Below are 23741 nucleotides of genomic sequence, written 5' to 3'. Positions count from 1 at the left end.
ACCAGCACAAACCTGTACATTAGATTCAGAAACGCTTTATCCATTGCTTTCTGAAAAGTTGCACCAGCGTTTGATAAACCAAATGGCATCTTTTGATAAGCCATAGTGCCCCATTTGGTGGTGAAGGCTGTTTTAAATCTGTCTTTTGCTTTGACTAAAATTTGGTTGTAACTGAAAAAACCATCCAGCAATGAGAAGCGTTCTGAACCTGAAACAACTACAAGATTTGCTCCATTGAAGGCAAAGGATGTCTATCTTTCAATGAAGCCCTGTTTAAATCATGGAAATCAACACATAATCTGATTTCTCCATTTTTCTTCCTAACAGGAACCAGATTAGAAACCCAAGAGGTATGTTTAATAGGAAAAATAATATTGCTTTCTATTAACTTATTCAGCTCCTTAATCATAAGAGGTTCCAGCTTGGGATTAATTGGTCTCTGTTTTTGTCTAACCGGTTTTGCACCCGGTTCTAACTCAATGGTATGTTGAGCGATGTTAGGATCAAACCCTTTTAAATCTAAATAACTCCAAGCAATGACATCCTAAAATTCATTGGTTAGGTTGACGAAAAACTGTTTCTCTTCAGGGGTGCATACCTTGCCAAGTTTGAGCTTCTTACCTTTTGCAATTTCTACTTCTTCATAGTGCTCTTCCTTAATCTGCAAGTTGGATTTATCTTTTTTGAACTAATCATCAGTATTAAAAATAGATTCTAAGGTTACCAAACCTTTTGGCATCTTATTTGTTCTCAACTGGATAATCTGATCCTCATATTGTTCCTGCAATTTCTGCTAGTTAGGCTGAGAAAACTCAGCTTCTTCTCTCAAAAAATTAACAATGTGTTGATCAGACTCAAAAACTTGCCAACTTTCAGCGTTGTTTGATACAGCAGGTCTAACAACCACTTTTACATGATTATTTCCTTTGTTCTTGCTGATTTCAGTAGGAATATCATATTGTGCACCAATTGCAGCAAGTCTGTCAGCATGCTTATTCTGATTTCTAGGGACAGATTGCAGGTTAAAAGCTTCAAATCCTTCAATTAAATCCCATACAACATGTTTGTAACTTTTCAATAAATCATTTTTTGTAGCATGAGCATTCCTAACTTGATTAACAATCAGTTCAGAATCACCATAAACCTGTAAGCAGCTGATAACTCTTTTGATAGCCCATTTTAATCCATTAACCAACGCTTCATATTCAGCAACATTGTTGGTACAGCTGAAAGTAAACCTAAAAGATGCATAATACCTTTCATTGGCTGATGAAATCAGCATGCAACCTCCTCCAGCACCTGTCTTACTGCATGAACCATCAAAAAATAATTTCCATACCTCATTACCCTGTTGTTCTGTATTTAAATCCGTAGTTTTCATGATATTTGACAAAAAATCAGTAGTCTCATGGATAACGTAATTGCCCAGACTTGGTTCTTCAACCTGTGATTCTGAAATTTCAGTGTTTTCAGCAACGCATTCATCTAACAATATATCAGGAGTATTGTCTATGGGCGTTTTGGACTCATAAACAACATTAATTTCCTCTTTATCGAATAAAACAGCTGCTATATTATTTTCAGCAGCAACAACATTAAGTTCAAGGCAATCTTTGGCAATAGGTTCAGATAGAATCGTCACTTTAGTACCGTACCTAGTGCGGAAAAGCATATGAGACCAATCAGCAGACACATAACCCCCTATTTTGGCTGTAAAATCACGTGATAGACATATGGAAAAATAGGGAGGTAGGTCAATGATGTATATATCCATGGGAACCGAAAAACTAGGACAAGCATGCAAGGTCAGATCCATATTCCTTATAACTCCAATTGTCTCAATGGCTGTCCCGTCCAGCTACACTACCCCCTTTTCAATTGGTTCATATTCAAGGCCTAGCTGGTCTACAATCTTCTTTGGCATAATTGAGCTAGTGGTACCTGAATCTATCATGCAATTATGGACAAGGTACTTGCCTATTATGACTGTAACGTAAAAGGGTGGTGGCTTGACTATTTTGGCTGGCTGTTGCGAATTATTAACGTTTGCAGCTATCATGACTGTTGGGGTTTGCTGTGCCAAAGCACTATCAGACAGGGTGAGTGAATGTAATGCTTCCTGTAACATGTCTTTTTGACCCGGGAGTGCTAAAACATCCCACATAGAGACAAGAACATGAGTCTTCTTCAAATGTTCAACAATATTGAAATTTTGAGTACTAACCTTTGACTGATTCTTTGGTACAGCAGGCTCTTTCTGCTGTTGTGATGGCTGTAAGCTCGCTTTTTGTGCTTGAGTTTGCTGTCCTTTTGGTATATACTGCATTTTTTGTGCACTTGATGGTCCTGTTTGAGTGTTACCAGAATTGGCCTGCTGCTGTTTTGATTTATCAGCTTGATGTTGTAAATTATTTGTAGCTTGGTCTTTTGACCTTGTTCCCACTGATACAGGCTTCCAAGCTTGATTTTGATCAAAATTTGCTGCTATAACAGCCTCATCTTCAATAAAATTCATCAAAGTAGCATTAGAATTACCTTGTTGTTGTACTTGTTGTTGCACTTGTTCAAGATGAACCTCTCCTTGGTTTGTAATCTGTTGTTCTTTCAAAAGATCTCGCTTCCTTGCCTCAAGTTCATATGCACAATCCAACCAATAATGACCAGCGTTACAAGTATTGCACCATTCTTCGTCATGTGCATGGTTGTTTTGAGGAACAACTACCAATTCCTTTGAATTGCTAGGAGTTGCATAATTGTAGGGCTGATTGGTCCTTTGACCATAATTCCTTTGTTGTCCTTGAGGTTGTCTTTGCTGGTTTGAACCTGAAGCTTGGTTATACTGCCTACTTTCCTAATAAGATGGTTGATTAGGCTTATTATATTGACCTTGTTGTCTCTTTAAATTCGTTATCTCATTCCCATAAGTCTGCAATGTTTTCATCATACTGTCACTTTTCTCAATTAAGCCCTGATTTTGCTCCTGTAGCTGTCTAATAGGAGCTGTAGCAGCATGCTCCTCTGCTGCAACCTGTACATTAAATGCTGGTAATGCAGGCATAGGTGGAATTGCAGCCAATGGTGGTATAACAGCTGGTACCATCTGCTGTATTTCCATAGAATAAGGCATTGGAGGCCTAGGAGGTAGTTTACCAGCTTGTATTAAACTATTTTCAGCCCTTACAGTAACATCAAATGCATCCGGTAAAGTACGCCCTCCCATAGATTGTATCATAACTGAAATATCGTTGTTAAAAGCTTTTAAATGAAATAAATATGCATAATCATTAGAAGGCTTAACAGTTGCTGGAATTCTATCCCAAGTTCGCTGAAAACGAAAATTAAAATCAGAAATATGCTCATCAGGATGCCTCTTAATGGTAGTCAACTGTTCAACCAAAGAAAGATTATCAGACTTATCTTCGAACTTGCTGATTAACAAGCTTCCCAATGCGTCCCATGTATCAATTGAATTTACCGCAAGACTTCTAAACCAAATTAATGCTTTACCTCTGAAAGATGCAGCTAATAACTTCAAGGCCACATCTTCATGCTAAACCTGGTGTAATCCGGAAAGAGTAGCAATATCCTTAATATGTTCCACTGCTGAAACATGGTTTTCACCAATAAAATATGGCACACTTTTTAATGCTGCTGGTGGAATATCATGATGGACAGCAATCTGTAAGGGGTTGCCAGCATTAAAAGCTAAAAATGGCAAATTTCGGGCCATTTGACGAACTGGTGGTATTTGTTGCTGTGCTACAAATGGTAATGAAGGTCGGATAGCCTGATTTACCTTCCACTGATATGTTTTCAGACCTATAACAGCAGCTGTAGCACCACTTGTAGATGCTGAAAATACAAATTGGTCCCTTGATAATGGCTCAAAAATGGGCCCTTCAGATTCAGAATGATCTCGAACACTTGAGTCTTCAGGAAAACCAATATCTTCAATAACTATCACGGATTCTTCAGAATTTGTTAGCTGTTCTTCAATTGTAGGATATTCAAGCGCTGAAAAATCTGATCCGGATGGTGAAACTAATCTTCCCCTTGAAACTGTTGGTGTTCTTCTTCCTCTTGTTGTCCTTCTGGGAGCTCTTCTCATTAAAAAATCACCAAACTGCAACTGAATCTGTGATAAACCTTAAACATAGAGTCGTCAGGTGTTAATAAAATACCTTCAAAAAGGCTGAAATATTGCTGTTCACACCAAAACAGCAGTAAAATCTTGAAAATCAGTGAACTGTGAAGCAGTTCGTGGTCCCACCGGGCGTGCCAAAAAACTGTTGTCAATCAGGATTTGCGCCTTTAGCGAGATGTAAAATCAAGCTACCCTGTGAAACAGCGGAAACTCTCTCATGTGGTGGGTTGTCCTAAAACGAGAGAAGAATCTCCGGAAGCTGGGCCGGTTCCTAAGTTGTGATCACCTAATCCTAAATTGTACTCAAGATAGGAGTAAGAAATGAAAGAATGAATGATTAAAACCAATCTAAGTGAGGTGATACACCAATGGTTATGAATGTAATTTTGATCACTTCAGCACAAACTACAAAAAAAGACAATTAATTCACAATATCAGACAATCACATAATCACAAAAGTGTTTCTATGTAAGGATTGGGATCTCTTGCTTTGAAAAGGATACCTAAGTCTTACCAATTTTCTGAAAGAAAACAATAATCACAAACATAGACTTGTAATCACATGTATCACGATTCAAATCTGCAACTAGGAATGTAGCTATAATGAAGGCGAACACAACACTAAAGCAAAGAATTCACAAAATCACACAAGAATCTATGATAAGGAACCGCTGTATCTCTATAATCAATGCTGAAAAAATCTCTGTCACAAGTGCCCTTACAATCAACTCAAAATCTGCAATCTGCAAAAAATCTGAATCTGAAAGAAAGTCCCTCATAATGAGGTGAAAGTACAATATATAGAAGAATAACCCTAACTCGGATTCTAAACTTATGCCTAGGAAAAATCAACAAAAAATGATGAAAACAATGAAAGAGCCTCTGAAAACTGCACTTAACCATTTGCCCAACTGCTGGATAACTTAAAACTGCCTTTAACTCTCCAAAATCATGCACAAAAACTCGGATAAACTAAATAACCCTCAAAAATAGCATGTGAAAATGCTCCAAATTATGCAATATATGCATAAAATAAACCCTCCATCTGAACTGCATGCATAACTGATCTCACCTCCCCCATAAATAACTCACAAATTTGTATATGAAACTGAAACTAAACCTGGCCTCAAAATACCCCTTGTTAACTGAATGTCCACCTGTTTCTCTCCTCGCATTTAGGCATTCAAAATTTCTTTTTAATTCCCTTTAATTAATTAATAAAATTAGAGTCCTTACAATTATAGCCTTTTAATTTATTAATTTTACAAAAGTTCTCTTCTTTTTTTTTTTTTTTTTTTCAATTAATATTGATATGTTTTAATAATAATAATTTTATTTTTTCTTATTTAAAACATATCAGTTTTAATTAAATATAACGAAGGGAATATCAAATATATATTATAAGTATTATATATATTAGATAAATATTTAGTCATATTTAATTAATATATATAATATTTATAATATATATCCTAACTATTATTAATGTATCTATATGCCTTAATGGATTTGGCATCATACATATAATAGATTTATACAAAATCTATATTAAGTTGAAAAAAAAATGCTCAAACTTACATGGCCCGAACCCGAAACTCTATTAAAAATAGAAAAGGGCGAATTTTGTAGTACGCTCAAAGTGATGGAAAAAGGCATGTTTTGTTTCACTGTTTGCTCATTCACGTTTTAGGAAGAGATGAAGGGTTTCTTACAAACCCTAGCCGCATGCAAGAAGTTTGTTGCGATTTTCTCCCTTTGCTGGTTATTACCATGGACTTTGGACGCCATATTCTGCTTTCTCTGTTAGTAGTGGTTATTTTTATGTGCTGATGGGCGAGTTTACCATGCTGGCTGCGGATTTTTGGGCATTCTTTGACAGCGGATTCATGTTATTTTGGGCGCCATTTTTATATACTTTGGCTGCGAGTTCTGCTCCGTATATTTGAGCACATATTGGACCACATTTTGGTGCGAGCTCACCATGTTTTACTGTAGTTTCTGAGCCTTTTTGCTGGGTTAAGATCTTCATAAATGTTGGACGTGATTCTCTCTTCCCTGAGCCATGAGCTACTGGTACTTGCTTCTTTCTTGCAATATTCTTACTGTTGGAGTTTAAGCCTTGGCACAAGTTATTGCTTCTATGGACACCATTTCTTGCTGTTACAGGGAAAAAGCTTCTTGTTTCTATACTGGCTCGAATTTGAGCTTTCACTTGCGGGTTTTATTTTGTTGATGCCTGTCATATTTTTGGATGGCTGCTGTTAAGGTTATGATGCCTTATTTACTGGCCATATGGAGTTCTTTCGCTGGTATGTACTGGTCTCACTTTTACTACTGATTATGTGAGAGTTTTCTCTCCATTTCACCATAGCTACTGTTGAAATTTTCTTCATTGCATAACTGTTTCCTTTGTTGTAGATAAACATTGCACATGAACCCATAATTTTTGCCTTGTGGGTTTTGTTTTGTTGATACCATGAAAGTTTTCTTGTTCTCCTTTATCATGCTGTAGCTTTTATTATGACTTTCTCCTGTCTGCAAAGGTCTGCTTTCTGATTTTGCCACACCAATGATATCAGTAGTTGTAGTATCTTTAGATCGAGAAGGCACTGTAGCATTATAATCCGTCACCACAACCTCAATCTGAAACCCTGGGCAAGGCAGTTTCTTCTTGTCAAAACCATCAAGATCAGAGGGGTTCAGAATCTGCCTGTTTTCCATCATTGTTGTGTTCAGCCAACAGTAAAAATCTCCATGTCGATCATGAAAATAGACCTTGAAGTCACCCCTCAACTCTACAAGACCCCTTAACCTTTCATGATCAGATACTGCAATAGAAGGCCGAAACCAGTATGGGCATTTATGAAGACGAAATCCCCGTAGTATGCACCTCCTTCCAGGTTGAACTTCACCATTGAAACATGTAAGAACTCGTTCAAAATATTTCACATAGCGAATTTGACTTGGCAGAACAAGACCCCTCCCTTGTAATAATACATATATCATGACTCTTCTTGGCATAAAAAATGAGTTTCAAACCCTTATCTGTTGATATCCATCATTCTGATAAAAGAATATTCAGCATGTACACTTCCAGTTTAGCAACATTCTGTAACTTCCATTGTATTCTGTAGTTTGAAATGATTGATATGTAATTTTGTTCCTTCTGTTCTGAGCATTTGATAATCATTGAAGTATTTATTTTTCTCAGCATATTGATCCATCACTTATGGGGTTCGAACAGGGGTTCGTGACTCCCATATGTCATATGAAGCTCATAGTCTTTTAACACTTTTCCTGCATAAGAAATAATAATTATGTTTCTTGTTTAATCTTCAACTTAGTCTTTGTATGCTGATACACATTCCAGCATGTAGCATTTGTTTCGTTTTATCACCACGCATGTCTTGGAAGTTGTAATGGCTGATAAAATTCCTGTTATGCTGCAACTAAAAATCTTTTTTTTTTGTTGTTGACACACATTTCAGCGTACTGTTTTGTTCTTTCGTAGATTAGATCATCATTCGATGAACATGAAGCACATAAATAAGATGGATATCATGAATGAAAAAAAAAAATTTGCCTCTGTACTTTCCTCATATAAGTTTGATTTTCCTGTAGCAGATTTCCTTTCTTTTCCTATTGATACAGCACTAATAGGTAATTCTGATCGACCTTATGACTAATTGTACCTGCACTTTTCCTGATATATGCTGAAATATACTTGCAAAAATAATTGAAATTCCTTTAGCTTCAGATTTTGAAACCTTACATGTCCTTCATGATTTGACCGGAAGGTCCCATACTTGAACTTATGTATGCCCCCTCAACGATCTCCTCTCGTCCTTTGCCTTTGCCGCTCCTTGATTTGACCAGAAAGTTTCGTACGTGTAACTTATGCACGTCCTTTCTATGATCTCCTCAATTTCTTCAATCAGCTACATTGGTTTAACCGGAAGGTCCCATACTTGTAATTTATGCATGCCCCCTCAACAGCCTCCCCAATATTTTCTGTCTTTGCCCGAACAATTTCAGCCAAAAGGCTTCATGCATGTAACTTACGCATGATCCTTCTATAGCCTTAAGTCTTCATACCTGTATCTACACATGGAACAAACTCATTAATAAAAACATGTTTTATTTTCTTCAAATTTTCTTGCCGCCTTGCCTTTTAGCATAGTTATCTGGATAACCATGTTGTATAAACAGCTGAGTATAGATGATAGGAAAGTTTTCCATTGCTCAGTTCGTATGAACTGATCCATTTCTTTACTCATTTTTTGCAAGTTTTACTCCCAAATGGAGATGCAAGATCAGCCCTCCAACGTTCAACGCAACAACTTTCCATTCAGGCAATGGATGCCTTTCCTTTCTATCTCTTTTTCAGTACTTTTCTGTTTGTACCATGTGTTTAATTCAGATATTTATGTTAGGGGCTGAGAGCACTAGTAATATCTGAATGCATTGTATTCAAGTACTGTGTAAATATGAACACTTTGTAAAATATATTAATTTGAATACTTTGAATATTATTTCAGTACTTGTATCCTGAAAAAGTGATCAATTCTCTTTCTTATGCTTTTTGTACTTTGTTTGCTGCGTTCTTTTCGTTCTGTACTATATACTCTCAGCAGCTAAACACACTTAGTCAGCAGTTAAAACATAATCAGTTTAGCGTAAAACATAACAATTTAAAAGGCATGTTAAATTGGTAACAATAACATTCTCATATTTGTTGTTAATAGATTCATCTACACCTCCTCACCATAAATAGGCCAATCAGCCGGTGATTCCTTGGTGCCTTCAAATTAACTTTATTTGTATAATTCGCACCTTCATCACCTCATTCTAGCATTTAGCCGGGTGATCTCCTTGGTGCTCTCATTTCAATTATCAGACATTATATCATATTTTCAAATGAATAGAAATAAAGTTTTATGAAGAACTTCAAAGGTTATTCATAAAAATTGGCAAATTTGAATGTAAACTATTACTCTAAGACATTCAACTGAACTAAAAGTATTACTTTGGACAAGAAAGATTGTATCCAACTATGGTATTCGCCTTACTACAGTACACATAGATGTAAAGGCAAACTTTAAAAGAAAGTTCGAATGGTCTATAACATAATGAAGACGGCATGCTTGTAATAAAGTTTGGAAACATGGAACCCTTAAATTAAATAACTCACAGCCAACTCTACTTAAGCAAGGTAAATAAAATGGAAAGAAATATAAAACGCCTCCTTATGTGACACACTGTTCCGTAGTTTGAAACGCTTTCACTTGACTCTAAATCGCCTCCTATTCAGAATCCCACAGTGACTACAATTGTTTTGGATGCAAATAATAAAGTATTGGGTGTTGTTAACACCGTAATAGAGAAAAGGTATTTCAAATGTGAAAAGTTGTAATGAGAGAAGTCCGGATACCAGAATGGGTGCCGATGCACGACAAAGCTAACATATATTATTTTGAGCCAACCTTACAACTTCCCTGTCGTTACAAGATTCATGCTCAAATTCTTTATTCAATCAAGTGAAAAGAAAAATAAAGAGGAAAAAATAAAATGAAAAGAAAAGAAGATGAAAAGTTTATTTAAATAATTAATATTATTAATATTATCTTCTTTTCTTAATTAAGTTTATAGGCACGTAGTTGTAGGGTGGCATAATTGGATTAATGAATTAATGTAATGATGCCACTTTATAATTATTTATCTATGATTGTCGTTAAGCGACTAAAATAATATTTAAATGATATTATTATTTGATATTTTCTTAAAAGTAAGAACTTTGTTTATTTTTAATATTTATATTGTTTTTACTTATAGCTCATGCGGTTCCACCATGAAATATATTGTCAAGTCTTAATAACCTCGCCAAGGCAGTTTTTATGCCAAACATGTCGCTCCTGATGACTGAACCTTATGACCATCCCCTTTCGATGACCTCATTTCGTAATGCTTCCCCTCTCTCTCCGGTCTTCATCCTATGAACATTTAAAACAACATTCTCACCAAAGCATCAATTCAAGATTCATGATTTGTTAAATAAAATCATCAAGTGACTGTTAGGAATCTCATCATAATAACTAACTTATTCATCATGTATATACAACGGCTAAAATTAACTAACTCCATTTCACATGATTAGAAATAAATTAACACAATGGCTAGATTTAACTGACTCAATTTCATGTGATAATTAGATCGATGCAACGGCTAAGATTAACTGATTCCATTTCACATGAAAATAAATTAACACAACGGCTATAATAAACTATCTCAATTTCATGTGAACATGAAGAATTAATTTGGTTCAATAGCTATAATCAGTTTAAAATTTTAGGGCAAAAATTGGGATGTAACAATTGTAAATTTCTTATCATCATTCAACCTATATCAAACAAGCTGAAACAAAAAAAAAATCAGAAAAGAGAAAGGCAGCATACAAGAGTTTGACAATATTCCTTGAGCCAAAATCAGTCAGTTTGGGCAAGGGATATTACATCCTTGCAATCTCTTCTAAAATGGCCAATCTCACCATAATTCAAAAAAAATTGCTTGAACTTACAAAGAGATTTGGATCTATATAAGACTTAGATCTAAACTTGCCTTGCTTCTATCCTCCTTGCCTTTTCCTTTCTATCTACCATGAAAAGCTAAGGCCACCTTAGAAAATTTGAAAGTTTTTCTTTGCATCTCTTAGTAAACAAATTTGAAAGTTTTTCTTTGCATCTCTTAAGAAAGAAATGATATCACCATCTCATCTATTTTCAACTTGGTGGTAGTGCTCCTAGTAGCCATAACAAAGCAACCTCCATGAATTCTTATCCATTTTTACTCTAACGGAGTGCAACTAGGTAACAATCACATTACACACATTCAAGTGTTTGGCTACAAAGCCACCATTCCCCATTTGAAAAGAATACAACTTCTTTCTCATACAGAGTTTGTTAACCAGAGATTTAGCTTGATACAAACCTCCCAATTTCTTCCAAATGAGTCTTGTCGTGGTCTTTTATGTACATTGAACAATATTTAACCAGTCTAACACTGCTTAGATTTCCCATCCATATTATCCCGGTCTTCTTTTGATAAACCAATATGTTTGGATCTGGATACAATAGCCCATAGATCTCAATCCATAAGTACATCCTCCACCTTGAACTTCCAAAGCTCAAAATTTGTGGCTAAGAATTTTTCCATCTCTATTTTTTATGTGCTCTCCATCTTTTCCTATAATAAGATCATAACTTTCTATGCAAGCTCCCACACAAACAAAGATCAGTACAAAGAATCCTTGCCCAACAACTAGAATCTAAAGTGGTCAGGCTCTAGTGCCATATGAAAGGAAGTAAGGTATAAGAAAACTCTTCCTTAACTAATCTTAGACGAGAAATTGTGCAAATTTTAGATTTACAATCATAGAAAGGAGACACATTTAAAACATATACAAAATCATACCACAACAAAGGTGTATGTGAAGAAGACCCTTTCAGAAATGTTACAATACACATGCAGAGAAAACCTTTACAAGAGTATCACCAACCAAAGATCTAAAGTAACCATAGAAGCATAACAATACCTAAAAACTTGCTATCAATAGCTCCATCTCAAGCACCATAATAGGAGAAATAATACATGAAAGTTGAAACCATCAAATAGCAATTATAAAACAATTGACAATTGCAGACCACTTTCTTAGCTCAACTTTCCAGTGCAAACATAAGGAATCGTTGGGGATGATCAAATATGTGGTGGGAGGGGATGGATTATCAGAAAACCTAGTAATTAAGCACTGAGTTCTCAGTTCTCCATCCAAGAGAAAATTTAAACACAGTGACAAAGAAGGTGTGGAATGAGAAGCTGAGGAACTGGATGTTGTATTATATCACCACCAAAAGCCCTTTTCCAAAATCCATGTTGCTGCTCAGGCTCCAGCTCCAGCCCAAGCCCAAGCCCCAGCCCCTAACTTGGAGATGGCAGCTCTCAGGAATTGAATTGGAGCTTTAGCACAAGGTGGAAGTTGTCAAAACTCTTGAAGATATGATGTATAAATTTCTGGGAATGGATCAGTAACAGTCGATTGATCATTAAAGATTGCCTGTTCCCAGTGCCTCTCTCTGAGGACATTCTTATCAAAGTCCACCACAAACCCTGATTTCTTGGGCCTTCATGACAAAGCATGCTCTGGCAGCTTCTTCCAACCTGGCCCTTGTTAAGACTCGTGTGACCATTCCCACAAGGAGAAGACCCTGGAAACTGTTGGAGCTGCCAACACAACCCCCAATGCCTTGAAGGCTTCATTCCATGAATAGAAAGAGATCTAATGGAATTCATGAAGCGGGATACAGAGCTGGAAGTTAAAGGGCTGAATCAAGATACAGCACATTTACCACATAAGCCAGCCTGGGTGGATTTTCATGGTACATGCCAGGGTGTTATTTTGTTTTCTGAATGCAGCTAGATACCTGGTAGTTGATAACTGAGCAGTTCAATATGTTATTTTTTAACAGTGCATGATTCTACAATGGTATGGGATTGGCTGATGCTTTGATATTTCAGAATCCAGGCATTCTTCGCTTTTATGTTTCCTCACATTTTCAGTTGTATGAACAGAGAATCCTTCATTTTCTTAGCAAAACGAAAATAATACACCCTTTAATTATACTTAATAAATTATACACAATGGAACTTCATTGTTAGTAAGCATGTATCAATTCACCCAGTGATTTTTTTAAATCCTGCATATATTGCAAGCTAAATTTTTTACCAAAGAAAACTAAGATTGCTATGAAAGAGTGAGTGAAAGAAACATTCTGAGAAGCAATGAATGACTCACCACACATTCTTCAATATATCGATTGAAGACAGGATTACGTGCAATGATGGTGCTTTCAACATTTTTATGGGGAGAGTGATTGATCCCTGTCAGTTTACAAAAGCGATCCAACCGTGTGGGAGACTTCAAAGTTGGAGCATCCCCATCTATAATAAACAGTGGAAATACACCAAGCTGAACCACAAAAATTCCACCCAATAAAACCTATAAGTATTTCAGCACAGACAATCTTCCAAAAAAAGTATCTACAAGACCATAAAATCAACAATTAATAGCTACAAGGATGTCATAAAAAAACATCATCAGTCATCTTCTGACAATTTTAGGTCCAAACAGGGTAGTCAAATGTCAAACAAATTTTAGAATAGCCTATTTCTAGAAACTGATTTAAATGATATAATTGAATAATTCAAAAATAGACTTTTCCAAGTGGGATTGAATGAGAAAATCTGTAATATATATTGGATTCTTCCTAACTTCCCATATAACAGTTAATCTTTAAGATCCTTTAACATAATCATATAACATATTACCTTCTCTGTGATGCCAACACATTGTAGAAGATAACAAAAACCACTAGAGTTCTTATTTCACACTGTCAATTTGTATGGTTAGGAAATTTGATGAAGAAGGTCTTATGTGCAAAAATCATGGATAGGAGAATCCACAGAGACTGGATTCCCTAATCCACGCTTTAAAATAAAGATTTTTTCTAAATAGACGGAGAGTACGAACATTTCGCAAGCAAGCAATTTAGAGACATCAAAGTACTCTAGCAATTTCAGCACATAAAAGGACAACTGTAAAATTCAGCAGGTAAAAAATGTTCAGATAGTGTCATGACACAGTTCATGATTTTCAAAGGAACGAACTCCACTGTATATACTGTCTTCCATTGGAATGCCCGTGTGCTTATTTCATTTCAAATAGAATTTGATACGCCTACTATTATAATACAGTTGGATAAGCCTATTCAGAACAGTAACACTGTTCTTCCTCATACCATTATATTTAAGACATCTTGAGCAATGAAACATACAACATATATAATGTAAATCAAAATAGATGTCTCTAAGGTGCTATCATAATCTACGCTGTCCGAAGACAATATTATCAATTACCCTGTATCTTGTTGTACATGCTGAGTGTATGAATCCCAATAGTTTCTTGTAATAGTTACTGTGGTTGAAGAATATTCTGACTCACATGCAATGCCAGTATTCTGGAAGAATCATTTTCTTCATTAGTCCTTTTGTTGCAACGGTAAAAACTCTTGGTCTTTCACGTTCCGTGGATTGAAGACTGTTATAAGATTGATGGTCATTGCCATTCTAATGGCTGTGGTATCATATTGTGAGAGAAATAAAATTTAATATATCTGAGAATCTCAGGTTGAATTTGGATGTAGCCTGTAAAGGTGAGCCGCTATAAAATTCTGTCTGTGTTATTGTTTGTTATTTCTGATTTTATTTTACTCGGCCTTTGCATTTTCTTTTGAGCTCAAAAATCAACAATTGGCATCAGAGTTGGGAGAAGAAACTTAGTGTTGGAAATCTTAAAGAATTTGTAATAAAATGGACAAATCAAATTTGCCTGATTTGGCTCAAGCTCTCATGTCTATGTCCTATGTGTAGTGCCTCTCCCATTTGATTTCTGTAAGTCATCCTAATGGATGCAACCTTGTTGATCTTGCTTGGTGAGTGATCATGATTGAGACCATGAGTGGTCAACACCCTTGGGGTGATTGGAGTTATGTTAACTATATCAGTTGCTTTGATTATGCTTATGGCTGATTTACGAGATTATGATTTGGTAGATAGTTCACTGAGGTTTGTGCCAGTGGTTACCAGAATCGATGAGGTATCATGATGTTATTCCATGATTACCCTGAGATGTGTGTAGAGATTGCACTGTGTACTATTACCCTGCTACACTAGACTAGGTTCCTATAGTAGTGGTTAGTCATGTATATGACTGTGTTTGCTTATGTGTTTTAAGTGTCTTTTAATGTTGTTTAACCAACCATTATTAAATGCTTAAATAATTAGAAATGGAACGTCATGTTGGATTCATTGGTTATCTGTTGTGGATATTTTATGTTTTACATTTGAGATGACCCGAGGGTCAGATGTTATACTTTGATTTCAGTATCATAGATGTTAGACTACTATGCTGTTCAGTGGATCATATTTGCATGATGATGTCATTTTGAGATGACAGTATGTTTTATGACGATATCTAGTTATCCGGTATTTGGACATATCTTTGATTATATTATGTGATGGATTTAATGCTATGGTTATTTACTTCATTCTTGCTTCATTATGCCATGTGTGAACTTGAGTGATGTAAATAGATTATTTCAGTATAATTGAATAAATGGTTAAATTAGGTGATTTAATACATTTATTGCTTCGGCTATGTTATTATATGCAATTGCATTTGATCATGTATTTGAGTGTGCAGGATTTACATCCCTGGCAGTGGCACATGGAGTTAATGATTCAATCATTCATGTTTTACTAATGTTGTCCCTGTATGGTCAACGTATCTTATTTAAATGTTAAATTAAACCTTCTGGTGATTTGATAAATCCGGACTCATTTGTATTATGCAACTAGACTTGTGAGCGTGTTTGTGCATTTAGAGGTTCGCACTGTTGTGAAGGTCGTTAAAGAAATTTTGTGTTTTTGGGGTTTTCGGGCTTTATTTTAATTTCTAGCAACTTTGCCATAGATGAATTCCTATTACTAAGAATAGCTTGTTTTCGTTTGGGTCAATTCGGGGTTTAACTAAGTTGGCTGGTTATTTGCCCTAATCAATTATTGATTCAAAAAGTAAACAAGTATCCAAAAAGGAATTTAATTCCTCACTTCTCACTTTTGAATTAGAAAGTTTGAGAGTAAAACCCAAAATCCTCTTCATGAGGAATTACTGTTTTGTTCATTGTGGGAGCTATGGGCGTGGGATCGTTGCGAGGTTGGTTTCATTGGATCCACCTTGGGGAGACTTTGAATTGTCGTGATTTTCAGCTACTTCTGCCGGCTTTTTATTTTATGATTCAGATTCTCATTTTGCCCTTTTGGCTGCAAGGGTGGGCTCTCCCGTTTTACTTCTGTTTTTGGTAGCCATTTGTTAGGAGGCTGACAACTAGTGTTCCCCTCCATTTCTCTATGCTAGCTCTACCCAATTAGGCAAGTATGAGCATTTCCCTGTTTTCCGGGATGAGGGTTTGGGGTTTTGCACCGTTATGTTGGTCGTTTTTGCATATGGACTCCAAAACCAAATTTTATTTGATATTCGTGGCTTTTGTGCCCTAAGAACAAATGGGTTTTAATTTCGAAATTTTTGAGTTTTGAGGTTTTTTGCCTCGATTTGTGTGTCGCCTAGTTTTCTCGAGTTTACTTGGCATGATGTTGGTCGTGGACTTGGATTATCCGTAGGATATCAGTCAAACCATTATTGCACTTTTACGTTTGCATTGGGATGCATGTCGCCTCCATACTCCCGACATTGTGTTCGGTTGAGTGATTTTATACCTGATGTTATTGTTCCTTTTAGATCCTTGTGGTTTCGTGGACACTAGGATTTGTGTAGAATCCATACTCCTAGATTGAGGTCGGTTGAGTGAGTTCGTGATGTTTGGTCTTGTTGCATCATTGGAATTTGTGTAGAATCTATACTCCCGGATTGAGGCCGGCTGAGTGATTTCATGATGTATGGTTTTATTGTTATTTGGGATTCGTGTAGAATCCATCCTCCTGAGCTTGTTTTTGGTTGACTGATATTTTGCTTGTGTTCTCATCCAGTCCGTGTGTTATGATCTTCGTGACAATGGTGCACCACGCACTAGTACGTGCGCATACATTTGTCGGGTGACTTGCGAGGCCCGATCTTCCATGGTACTTCCGGGAGTTATGATCATTGGGGTTGAGTTGGGAATATGCATGCCTATAGGCACTCATTGTTGGATGAGCATGGGTAGGGTAGGGTAGCACATGGAGGGGCTTCTATCTCATAGCTTGGTAATCACTCCCGAGGTTGGCAGAGGAAGTTTAAGTGATAACTAAATAAAATGTGAGTGGTAATAAAATTTAAGATAATTAAAATGTGGATTGTGCGCCTTCCGTTGTGAAGTTGATGTTGCCAGGATTGTGCACCTTTTGTTATGAAGTTGATGCTGCAAATACTAGCTTGGGCTTGTCAATGCCAAGCGACTCTCCATGATGTCAGCCCCTACATAATAGCCCATTGAGTGTCTGGCCAAGACTTGTTGTACTTGCATTGTCTCATGATCTTGGTTGCAGTCATCATATTGTCTGGTGTGAGTGTTAGCCATGGACGTTTGTTGTATGTGTGTTTGTGGTTGGATCATTATCTCCATCAACGCGGCGGGAGTGGACCTACGAGTTCTACATGGTTGGGAGGCATAGCTACTTTCGCCACTGCTGGAGACCAGTGTACAGAGATAGTCTATTGTTCTAGTGCAACCGTTGTTGGATGTTTTCACTTGATACTTCGGGTTCCGGAGTATGCTTTCTTGTGATTTATGTTTTCATTGGAATGCTTGGATATCATGTTTAGATTATGCTAATTTATTTGACGCATTCCTATATTATGATGTTTAGCATATAATTAGATGATGTGAATTGCTTCGTTGGTGTATCTATTGTTTATTAGTTTAGCATGTTAGATTTCCTATCCGTATGATGTTAGCATATGATAGATGATGTGGTTGATTTATTGGAATATCTAATGCTTTATTTTTAGCATGTTAGATTTCCTTATTCCTATATTGTAGCACGTTTTAGTAGTGACGTCCTTATAAGATAGCTCCGATGATCTGGTCGGTGGTTTGGGATGTTACGCACGGGGGATGGCTAGGATCCACAATGGTCTCATGATGTTATTACAGCTGGGAGGAACCGCATACTTAGTTTGGTTGTTCAGTTATTGCGATGGTATTTCAGTACATTGCAATGTTGCTTTTAGTTCTTTCCCTTCTCTGCTATGATAGATGGTTAGTTGTAGTTCCCGTCTTGTAGCTTTTGTTTCGAGTGCCTTTGCCTCAACTGTGGATCCAGTACTCCCTGGTGTAGAGGTTTGATTTCCTGTTTTATCCCTTGTTTTGGTCCTTAGAGTAATTCTAGCTTTCTCTAGGCGACCATGCATCAGGATTGGGTGCTACATTAAAGTATCATACGCTCAAAGAAGAAGAATCATGTGATATTGGAAAGTATTGCATGCCCATGTAAACTCTATCGTGCGACACTGTTCTATCACATGCCTCTTGGAGAAAGGTCATACGATACTGGTAAAGTATCGCACGCCTTCTTGAGAAGTGTCGCCCAAACCCTAATTGTATTGCACGCTTTCATTAGAAAGATTGTATGATACTGGAAAGTATCATACTGTGTTGATTTAAATTATCGCCTGGGTTTTGGAAAAACCTATCCGGGCAGACAACGAGCACTTTTCGGTTCAATCAGAAGTTTTCCAGAGGTGTTTTGGATACCCTTTATGGTGTCCTCGAATACCTTGGAATTGCATTTCGAATTTGGTATGTTATCAGATTCATATTTGTTTGCGTCCTTCTGTGGTTAGTAGTTTTGTTCGGTTAGTGGCGTTTGGAGATTCGATGGTTGTCGGGATGGTGGTTAAGTCTTTCATTGCGATCTTTGAGATCCGTGTATGATGTTGTCATGTGTATTCATACTTGTATAAAAAATATATATTCTTGACTTATATTGAATCCTTGTTCCAAGGATCTCCGTGCAGGGCATTACACTATGGCTCTCGAGGAAGTGATGATGAAGTGGGAGTTGTTTATCCTTCTCAAGAGTCACGTTCATGTGACTTCTTAGCTTGGATGAATTTGTTTGGATCAATTAGATGTTGAAACCAATTCTGTTATGGAGAAGTTCATAGGCATGTCGGAATATCATAGTGATAGCAGAGGAGGGATTGATGGAGCTCCTGATGAGTACCGGTTTGAGGATATAGCACCTCAAATAGTAGATGATTGGACACGAAAGAAGATGTTTACAGAGACTATTACAATTATTTACTATGAGTCTAAGAGAGGTGCAAACGATAAAGAAGCAGAAGATGTTATGGCTAGTATGGTGGAAGAAATTGGAAAATATGGTAAAGAAGGTTATGAAGAAGAAAAAGCTAATACCGTTGTTATCCATGAGGATAATCATCTACTGTTTTATGTTCCTAATTATGGAGAGAACACATGGGTAAGGGATGTTGCAGAGGGGTCAAGACACTCTGCTAAATTTCTAAAACAATTGGATACTCTATTAAGGGTTGCAATCAAAGCACTAGTGACACCAAAGAGTTATGATGGTGCAGCAGCAAAAGAAGACGCTGACAAGGTACCAAATAAGGGCAATGGCATTGGGGTCTTTAATGGTACAGGTTTCTAGTCTAACAACAGACTGAAAGATGAGGAGACAGAGCAAAGAATAGAGCTCCTATTGGGTCAACAGAGAGTAAGGGATGTTGACACTGAGGCCATCAATAATAAAAAAGAAAGAGGCATTATAGAGTCTTCAATGACTGTTGAAACCAATGCTTCTTGTTGAGTTATTAGGATCGCTGCAAATGTACAAAGCACTGCCATTGTATTTGGTATGTGTGTTTCAAATGGCAGCGACCTCTTATTAATAATTAGAAAAGGATAAAAAGAGACGTGTCCCATGAAGGGACACGTCTCTTCATTAAATTGATAATTTATATAATAAACATTTAATCATTATATATAGATAGACAGATAGATAGATATAAATTTTGTAAAGTTCTGCAAATTCTTTGTGCTTTGAATCAGACTTGTAGTTCATTTTTTAATGGTTGAGAATGGTCTTCTAGATAAGATGAATATTCAAACTATTCGAATAAGTAATCACTTACTTTAATGCAGGTCCAAACCTCTATACTTGATATTGAATGAATAACAATATCTCTAAATTTATAATTCGCAGGAAATAGAATACTTAGAAGAGCAGACTGTTGTGTTTGTGTGTCTTCTAAACTGCATTCACAACCCAGATATATACCCTTTCTAGAGGGTATGTCCCTCAAGGGACATATCCCTTGGCATTAACAAAATAACTATTATTCCTAAGCCGACGATCTTAGCAAATAGTTTAGTTATGACTAACTAAATTAAACAAGAACCAAATAAGGCATTGTCTAGAAATCGCTGACACCTCTAGGAGCAATATATATTTATATTGAATGCAAATCATTAGGGATATATGTATAAAAGAGCAAGTACGGTCTGTACCATCAGACCTATAGGTTTATCTAGGTTATATTCTTAACACTCCCTCTTAACCTGATAATCCTACAGAGAGATATCATATCTAGCAACACCAACACAAATGTTTAAGCAAGAATTAATACTCTATATTTGTCTACCTCTTGTTAGTCTATGGTATCATAGAACACATGATACAAAGTCATATTACTAAACCTATGATATAACAAATCACTGCTACTAGTGATAAGGCACATGCTGTGATTCACAGAAACTGGTATTTCTATATCACAATGAGATCCTGAGTTTTAAGATCTACCAAAATATAGGATAAACCTAGAGAATACTAAGATTCTTCCTTTATCCAATTTGTGACCCATGAACATAGCAATGTCAACATCACAATATGATCTAAAACTCATTTGGATCTTACAGTAAAATCTATTGTTTAGTACATTATCTAAGCGATTGTCATCTCTCATAATGTCTTTTACACAAGTATTCATTATCTCAGAGATCGTCACCTCTTTAAATAATGATTACACATGGTGGAGCCTATAACAGTCAATAACCTGACAGAAAATAAAAATTATTTTATTAATAATCAAAAGAGTACAAATGGATTACAACTCTACCATACCAAGTCTCCTCTTGAAATGTTCTATCTTTACTCTAGATAGAGGTTTGGTGAGTATGTCTGTTGTCTGATCTCCAGTACAAATGTATTCCAATTTTACAGAATTCCTATTTATCATATCTCTTACATAATGGTAAAGAATTTCAATATGCTTGGACCTATCATGGAAAATTGGATTTACTGAGAGCTTGATGGAACTCTGATTATCACAATGAATAATCGTAAGATTCATGGCTTGCCCAAATAATCTCACAAGTAACTTTCTCAGCCACACTGTTCCTCGGGAGGCCATCACTGCTGCAATGTATTCAGCTTTTGTGGAGCTTTAAGCTACCGAAGACTACTTTCTACATATCCATGAAATCATAGCTGATCCTAAACTGAAACAACATCTTGAAGTGTTTTTCCTATCTTTAACACTTCCACCCCAATCTGAATCGGTGAATCCATGCAAATCTAAAGCAACTTTCTCATACTTGAGTCCATAATTAAGAGTGTCTTGTAAGTATCTCATAATGTGTTTAACAACAACTAGGTGAATCTCCTTCGATTAACACATAAACTAACTTAAGGTATTAACAGCATAGCAAATATCAGGTCTTGTATTTACTAAGTACATAAGGGACCGAATCATCTATTTGTAGAGAGTAGAATCTATTGGAGGTGATTCTGCAGTTGCTTCTTTAAGTTTATGTAAATTGGTCTCCACTGAAGAAGACAAAGAATTCCAATTCCACATTCCGAATCTCTTCAAGATATTTGATGTGTACTTTCCTTGATTAAGTATGATACTATCATAATTCTGTCATACTTCCAATCCTGGGAAGTAATGGAGAAGCCCCAAGTCTTTCATCTCAAATTCTCTAGTTAGATCTTTCTTGCACTAATCTATAAGATGATCATCACCTGTGATTAATAAATCATCAACATACAATGTCAGAATTACCATATCATCTTTATCTCTTTTATAATATAAGTTTGGATCGGCTTCATTCTTGGAGAATCCTAAGCCGGTGAGATATTTATCAATCCTTTCATACTAGGCCCTGGGAGCCTGTTTAAGCCCATAGAGAGTTTTCTTGAGCCTGCAAACAAATGCGTTAGAATCATGAGTTTCAAATCCTTCTGGCTGCTCCAAATAGACTTCTTCTGAAATCTTTCCATTTAGGAATGTTGTTTTTACATCCATCTGATGTACCTTCCATCCCTTTGATGCGGCGATTGCGAAGACTGCTCGTACGGAGGTATATTTAGCAACAGGAGGAAAGGTTTCTTCATAATCAATCCCTTCTTTCTAAGAAAATCCTCTAGCTACAAATCTGGCTTTATATTTCTCAGTACTACCATCAGCAACATACTTTATTTTAAATATCCACTTGGAAGAAACAACAGATTTTCCTTTAGGTCTTAGAACAATTTCCCAAACATCATTTTTCATAATTGATTGATATTCTTCTGTCATAGCTTCTTTCCAGGCTGAATGTTTAATAGCATCAGAAGGAATGTTTGGCTCTGTTTTGGACAAATCACTCATATTTGTTTTATAACCAGAGAATCTTTTAGGTCTTTTACTTTCTCTGACTGTTCCTGAAGATGCAGCAAAGTCTTGAGCTGCTTTAACTGTTTTTATGGCCCAAAGTGGTCTTTTCTTCAAGTTTCATATTTTGAATTTCATCTTTGATCTCTTCTAAGTTCTCCCTCTGGGATCTGGATTCACTATTTCTTTCAAACTCGATAAAGGAGAAGATTCATCAGAACTTATGGCTTTTTTGAATGCAAGATCTTTCTCAAAGATTACAATTCTGCTAAGTTTAATAGTTTTCTATCTAGGTATGAAAATTCTATATGATTTAAAAGTTTTACTATACCCTACGAAGATACCTTTCCTCCAAGAGGGTTCTAACTTGGTTCTTTTTTCTTTTGGAACATGAATATAAACAAGACATCCAAAAATTCTGAGATGACTTATATTGGATTTTACTTTAGTAAATACTTCTTCAGGGGTTTTATCTTTAAGATAGGAGTGAGAGCTTATGTTTTGAATATATACAGCAGTACAAGAGGCTTCTGCCCAAAGATGGTGTTGTGAGGTTCTCACACCATCGTCCCAAAACAATTGGGAACCCCCCTTTTTAATCGCCTTGGCAAATTTTTGAGTTGTGCAAAAATTTTGATTCGAGTTTTTTTTTGAAAAGTTTTAAGTCTTGGACACCTTCTGGGCCAGACGGGAGATGGTTAGATTTATTTTCACCCGATTTCAACTTGATTTTCCAAAACGACCAATTTCATCCTTAGGCCAGACAAATTTCAAAGAACCACATTTGGCAGGATAAAATTGTAGAATTTGTACTTAGACGTTTTCTTTTGAAAATTTGGACATAATTGTGTAAATTTTAATAATTTTCAAAAATAATTTTTTTCTTAGATTCAAGTTATTTGGAAAATCTTGATTTTTTTTCGGTGAACAAATTAATTTTTGTGGTGAGATCAAATTGCAAAATCAATTTTAGACTCTAGAAATAATTTTTATTTTTGAAACTAAAATTGCTTAGCAAAATCGATTTAAATTGAATTGCAAAAAAACAATTGGCTTTAATGGATTAAAATTGCCTTGAAAATTTTGAAGCCTTTAATGAAAATTGGTAATTTAATATGGAAAAATAGTTTTTGGCTAGTCAAAATCCAATTTTAATAACATATTAATTGCTAAATCATCATTAAATGGAAATATCTAGCATCTCCAAGGCATTATTTAATTTCTTTTTGCAATTTTGGTCTAACTGGCAAATTTAAAAAGTAAATTTCATCATGGCAAAGTTAATTTCATGCTAAGCATTTGATTGGGGGC

At 36.0% G+C, this 23741-nt stretch overlaps 1 protein-coding gene across 1 annotated transcript in view; it reads right to left on the bottom strand.

Moving 5' to 3' along the window:
• The window catches only part of LOC149529628 (5'-3' exonuclease family protein), a 136932-nt gene that overhangs the window by 100784 nt on the left and 12407 nt on the right, over positions 1-23741 (bottom strand). The window contains exon 2 of the mRNA XM_089809081.1: positions 12990-13163. Coding sequence (XP_089665207.1) covers positions 12990-13163 — 174 coding nt within the window. The remainder of the gene's footprint in view (positions 1-12989; positions 13164-23741) is intronic.

The sequence above is a fragment of the Cupressus sempervirens genome, chromosome 11 (assembly GCF_028749045.1).
Source record: "Cupressus sempervirens isolate cs-2001-9-10 chromosome 11, ASM2874904v1, whole genome shotgun sequence".
NCBI classification, from domain to species: Eukaryota; Viridiplantae; Streptophyta; class Pinopsida; order Cupressales; family Cupressaceae; genus Cupressus; species Cupressus sempervirens.
Note: the sequence above shows the minus strand (reverse complement) of the source record. Positions and strands in the feature narration are given on the sequence as shown.